Here is a 5804-nt window from a genome sequence, read left to right on the forward strand (position 1 = left end):
TCTTGGGTTCTATAGACAATAAGGAACAAATACAACAATTTTAATTTTGTCCCTCCTTTTTTTTTCTCCACGGGATTTCAGAAGAGTAGAAATATCATTAAGTATGGCTAAGTTTAATATTGTAAAATGTGGACTCAGTAGAAGATACTTTTAGTGCTCTGGCACGGTGCCCCTTTTAACATTTTCCAGACATAAACTCAAAGTAGACTATATTGAATTTTCTGAGGAAAGTTCTGTGTTATCATTAATAAGCATTTGCCTTTAAAGCAACTTACATGCGATACTGCAGAGTTTCTAGCAAAACATGAATGACTATCAAATTATGATGTAGTTAAAGTACTTAATGACATTATTGGTCACACTTTGCATACTGTATTTTTAACAAAAAGAACGATAATCAGTGTTACTGATCAATCACAAGCATGAGAGTACATAAAAAGTTGGAGAGCTGTAAGGGGACTGATAGGAGAGTAACTTGCCAAATACCCACAAATAATCCTTATATCTAAAGCCTGTAGTCAAATCAGAGCATGTAAACTGGCAACAGGAGCCTTTACAAATAAAACTTTTGACAAACTTTCACTTCATTCATCCCTTGAGACCGCAAGAGTAACGTGAGCTTATGCCATTACGTTAGGAATGCTCCTGTCCCTTCTTCTCTTCAATCCAAATTCCAACTATAAAGTGTAAATCCACATAAGTGAATCAATTATTCCTAATACAATTACTCGGGATGATGGGAGTTGTGAAATCATGGGAAGAAAAAAAGCTCCTCCAACTAAAACCAGCAAAATCTTTTCTGAAAATTAGTTTACTTGCATGAGTTACAACAGTACTGAGACCCAAGAGATATCTGTGAAGGGAATTCATTATTGTCTTCTACTGTCCTTTATATTAGAGTTAGTTTTTCCTTGCAAACGTATGTTATGAATGCTATTTTTATTCTATCTGCACAATTTAAGGTTTTTCTCTCATTTTGTAGACTATCCAGCTTGTTGAAAGAGACCATTATGAAAGATTCTCAGCATCCTCCACTTTTAAAAAAGTAATTGCCCAGCCTTGTGATTAAGGAGAAAGATGAGCAGCGTTCTGATATTAGCAGGTAAATAAAGAACTCGGTGTTTTTTGATCACAAGACATTAGAGATGCATATCCATAAGTTTAAATGAAGTTGGCAGCACCGTTATTTTGACAACGTTTTATTCGCTTCCTGTTTTCTACCAGTTCCTTGTGGGTCCCTTCCAACCCTGGCCATTCTGTGATTCTGTAACGTAAAGAGCTTTTGGGACACTGACCCACCATGTTACCCAGCACACACTGCCGAAGCATCTGCAGCTCCGGATGCCAAACTCCAGATGGTGGACGAGTTCAGAACAACCTGCAGCCAGCGAAAGGATTGCAGAACCCCCCGGCAAGAGCCATCCCCTTGCTCCTAGCCTCTCCCCACACTTCAGCGGGGACGAGAAACAGCTCCACGCCGCCTACGCGTCTAAAGGCGTGCAGCACATCTCCTCCCCCTCTCTCACGACCCCCTGCCCAGCGGCTCCCCCCCGGACAGCGGCTCCGGGTGCCTCCCACGGGACGCCCCGAGGCGGGGGCCGCCGTGCCCGGCGCCGCAGACAAAGCGCGCCCGAGGCGCGGCCGGAGCCGGTCCCGCGGTGCCACCCGGCGGGGCGGAGCCGGGCGGGGCTGCCCCGGGGCGGGGGTGGCGGGGACTATAAAGAGCCGGGTCCCGGGCGGGAGCGGGGCTGTGCGCTCGGTGGGCTCGGACGGTCTGGACCTACTCGGTGGCTCGGAGTATGGACAGCAGCATGGACGGCTTGGATGTAAGTGCGGAGGGGAAGCGGGGCGCTCGCCCTCCAGCCGCGCCGGCCCGTGCGCGCTGTTTGCAAACGGAGTCTCGTCTGGGGTTCGGAGCCGCGTGCCGCCGCCGCTCTGTCCGGGCCAGGCGGGAGGCCGGGGGTCGATGCGTCCCACGGAGCGGCGGGGTCCGCAGCAGCCCCCGTAACCTGCGGGGCGCCCCGGGCGCATCGGGTCAGGGCTTCGCCGCGTGCGGGGCGTGAGGCTGAACTCGCAGAACACGAGGGGTAGTGCGTAGCCAGGTGGCAGTCGCCCATCCTGTATCGCTTTTCAACGCGGCGCTTCGAACCGTTGGTGGTTTTCTGATACGCTTTCGTGCCCTCACCAGAATTTCGCTTCCCCTTTCTACCGCCGCTGCGGCTCCCTGGCCTCCGGGCGGGAACAAAGGGCGGCGGTGAGATGCCCGCTGCCCTCGGGCTGCCGCTCCTCGGCTCTCGTCCCGGCGCCGAGCTGTCAGTCGCTTCTCGGGGGGAATCCTTGCTATTCATCCTTCATTACATCAGCCGAGGGCATCCTCTCTGTTTCTCCGTGACCCCATCCCCTTAATGAGAAGGAACTTCGGAGCTGCAGAATGACGAGTGTAATTCTTCTAAGTCTGTGCGTGTCACACATCTGGCTTTGTGCATTTGTAGCACGCATCCCATTAGAGCGCTGAAATCTCCTGAAGCACGGGGGTATTTCTGAAAGTAGGCGTCATCATTCTTTTCTGCTGTCCTCAGTTACATGTCCTCAGAGAAACACAAAGGAAGTTCTTCCTCGTCTGGTTTTTGCTGTGTATAAAGTAGCCAGTGAAATAGAAATTGCGTGTAAATAGCATTTTTCTGTCTGGGTTTCAGAAAGTTTGCCTGTTGGTGATGGTGGAGTCTGTTGTTGGGACTCTTAACCTACAGTGAGCTGTTGTTTAAAAAAAAAAAAAGCCAACATCTAATTTTATTTTCTTATTTATTTAGCTGTCCTCTGGCATACTCATTGAGTTTGCTGACAATGGCTCGGAGGAGATTGGCTCTGCCGACTATGGAGACTACGGAGAGCCGTGCTTTCAGCATGAAAACGCTGATTTCAACCGGATCTTCTTGCCAACTATCTACTCCATCATCTTCCTAACAGGAATAATCGGGAATGGATTGGTTATCATTGTTATGGGCTACCAGAAGAAGCAAAGAAGCATGACTGATAAGTACAGGCTGCACCTTTCTGTGGCTGACCTCCTCTTTGTCATCACCTTGCCATTCTGGTCTGTGGATGCAGCCATAAGCTGGTACTTTGGGAACGTCCTGTGTAAGGCAGTTCACGTCATTTACACAGTCAACCTTTACAGCAGTGTCTTGATTTTGGCTTTCATAAGTTTAGATCGTTACCTGGCAATAGTCCATGCCACCAACAGCCAGCGACCCCGAAAGCTGTTGGCTGAGAAGATTGTGTACGTGGGTGTCTGGCTGCCAGCTGTGCTCCTGACAGTGCCTGATATCATTTTTGCCAGTACGAGTGAAGTAGAAGGTCGGTATCTCTGTGACCGCATGTACCCTCATGACAACTGGCTGATTTCTTTCAGATTCCAGCATATCTTGGTAGGTCTTGTCTTGCCTGGTCTAATAATCCTGACTTGCTATTGCATTATCATATCTAAGCTGTCGCATTCAAAAGGCCACCAAAAGCGCAAAGCCTTGAAGACAACAGTTATCCTCATCCTTACCTTCTTTGCCTGCTGGCTGCCTTATTACATTGGCATCAGCATAGACACGTTCATCTTGCTTGGAGTCATCAGACATCGCTGCAGCTTGGACACAATCGTGCACAAATGGATCTCTATCACAGAAGCCCTCGCGTTCTTCCATTGCTGCCTCAATCCAATTCTTTATGCCTTCCTGGGTGCCAAATTCAAAACATCAGCACAAAATGCCTTGACATCTGTTAGCAGAGGATCAAGCCTCAAGATTCTTTCAAAAAGCAAACGTGGGGGACATTCTTCTGTTTCTACAGAGTCAGAGTCTTCAAGTTTCCATTCAAGCTAACACTTCTCCTTGCCATCCCTTCCTAAATAGACACTTTAAAGATGCTCAAGATTTCAGAAAGACAAGACTGACCATAATGTACAGATTTATTTTACAGTTGGAATTTTTTATTGCTTCTTTTAGTCTTTGTGAAGTTTACTTGACTTATTTATATAAAACTTTTGTATTGATAAACTGTCTAGGCAGGTCCTGTGGACAAGTGGTTAGTTCACAAAAGCTTGAGTGTTTGTATAGATACGTGAACTAAACACCTGGATTGTAGCAAGTTGACTGTTAAAAGATTAGAAAATATTTCTCTGTTTATATGTAAATGTTTCAATGTTATATTCTTAAATGTTGGCTGGATATTTTTGCCTTACTAGATGTTTGGTTTACAATAGCTTATCTCTGCTGTAGAAATGGCACTTAGAACTAAAGCTGCCTCTGTTACATGTTAGGGCTTGTTGGTTTTTTTCCCATTATCAGTAATTGATGGTTGGACATTTTTTTTCTTGTTCAAGGTAAATAAAAATATTTGAGAAAAAGTTATTTTGAGTGGTATTTTTATTTCTGGTTAAATGTTCTTCTCAATGCTTATTGTGCATTGAGAATTCAAAGTAAATTCCCTTTGAAAGCTGCATAGCTCCTAAATGAATGGGGGGAAAATGAGTTTCACGACCTACTGATTGTTCAGCTGACAGCTTTGAGTTCTGGAGTATTTTTTTCCACCAGACTACATGTACTCCAGTTAGCAGTGTCTTCAGAATGACTGAAATGATCATTTCAAGCAAAGAGTTTTTTGAGGGCAAAATATCCATGAATGAAAACCAATCTGCTCAAGTAATTGCTGAGATTTATAGACTCTGAAGTGTCAAAATAAGACTACTGCATATCACTAACCTTCATACCATGCATATAAAATCAATACTATGCTTCTGCCCTGTGCTGTTCTAAACCTAGTTTCACATGCTGACAGTGATCAAAAGTAGTTGAATCCAAACTGTAGTATCTGACATTGTCTTTGAGCTAGAAATCAATTTTTTAAGTATCTCCACTGTGGAAAGTGTCTTTTGTCCACGAAATTATCCCCTCCCATATACATCCAAGTTTTAAAAACCTGAATGTGTAACATTTTTTTGAAGATCTCTTTTAGGGTCAAACCAGCAGATGATAGATAACTAAGATTAGTTATGGAAATACTTAGATCTTCGTGTTAGCAGAGTGCATTCTAAAGTAAAGAATATGCTGAAAGAAAGAGGTATTGAGAACATTCGTATGTTCTTAAACTGAAAACACAACTGTCGCTTATCTAAGTAGCTGACAGTTGGACAGGTTTCTGAGAAGCAAAACATTAACTATGCTTACAAGTCAAATGAAACGAGCAGCACAGGCATTTCAGTGATGTCATTCAGACTGGGTATCTAATAGGAACTTCATGTCTCAATATGTTAAACTGTATCTTAAACTGTAGGATTAAACTTAGATATTTTCACAAATTTAAGACCCTTCTGTATTCGGCTCCCCAGCCCTTCAGTCAGGAAGTTGCAGTGTTTTGGCTGCATCCTACAAGCTTGCAATGACTGATAGCCATTTGATTTGTGTTGAGGTGACTCAATTTGCCGAACCAGCACAAAACTAACCTGGCAGAAAAAAATAAATTCTAGCACTTCAGTGAACTGAAACAGCTCAACAAGGAGTCCAACATGCACTAGAAAAGGACAGGACTCTAATCTGATGCTAGGCACAGGGAGAGAAAAGTGAGTGAAGAAGAAAAGCAAGCAGACGCATTGTTCAGTAACTAAGCTGTCACATCATTCCAACTCTAATGCGTAACTTCACTCAGCGTAACATAAACTAACAACAGAAAAAGATGCGTTCTCAAGAAAGAAAAGGTCTCACTTTCACCACATTCGCCCTTGCAGAGTTGAGAAATGAGGAAAACATGACATAGGA

The 5804-nt window shown here is 44.5% G+C and overlaps 1 protein-coding gene across 1 annotated transcript; it reads left to right on the plus strand.

The window, feature by feature from the left end:
* The first annotated feature begins 1754 nt into the window (after window positions 1-1754).
* CXCR4 (C-X-C motif chemokine receptor 4) lies at window positions 1755-4400 on the plus strand. The gene is made up of 2 exons (XM_052674866.1): window positions 1755-1826; window positions 2811-4400. The coding sequence occupies exons 1-2, from the start codon at window positions 1800-1802 to the stop codon at window positions 3870-3872; spliced, it is 1089 nt and encodes a 362-aa protein (XP_052530826.1). The 5' UTR covers window positions 1755-1799; the 3' UTR covers window positions 3873-4400.
* The last annotated feature ends 1404 nt before the right edge of the window (window positions 4401-5804 follow it).

This window comes from Tympanuchus pallidicinctus, unplaced genomic scaffold, assembly GCF_026119805.1.
Source record: "Tympanuchus pallidicinctus isolate F22 unplaced genomic scaffold, pur_lepc_1.0 scaffold15, whole genome shotgun sequence".
Lineage (NCBI taxonomy): Eukaryota > Metazoa > Chordata > Aves > Galliformes > Phasianidae > Tympanuchus > Tympanuchus pallidicinctus.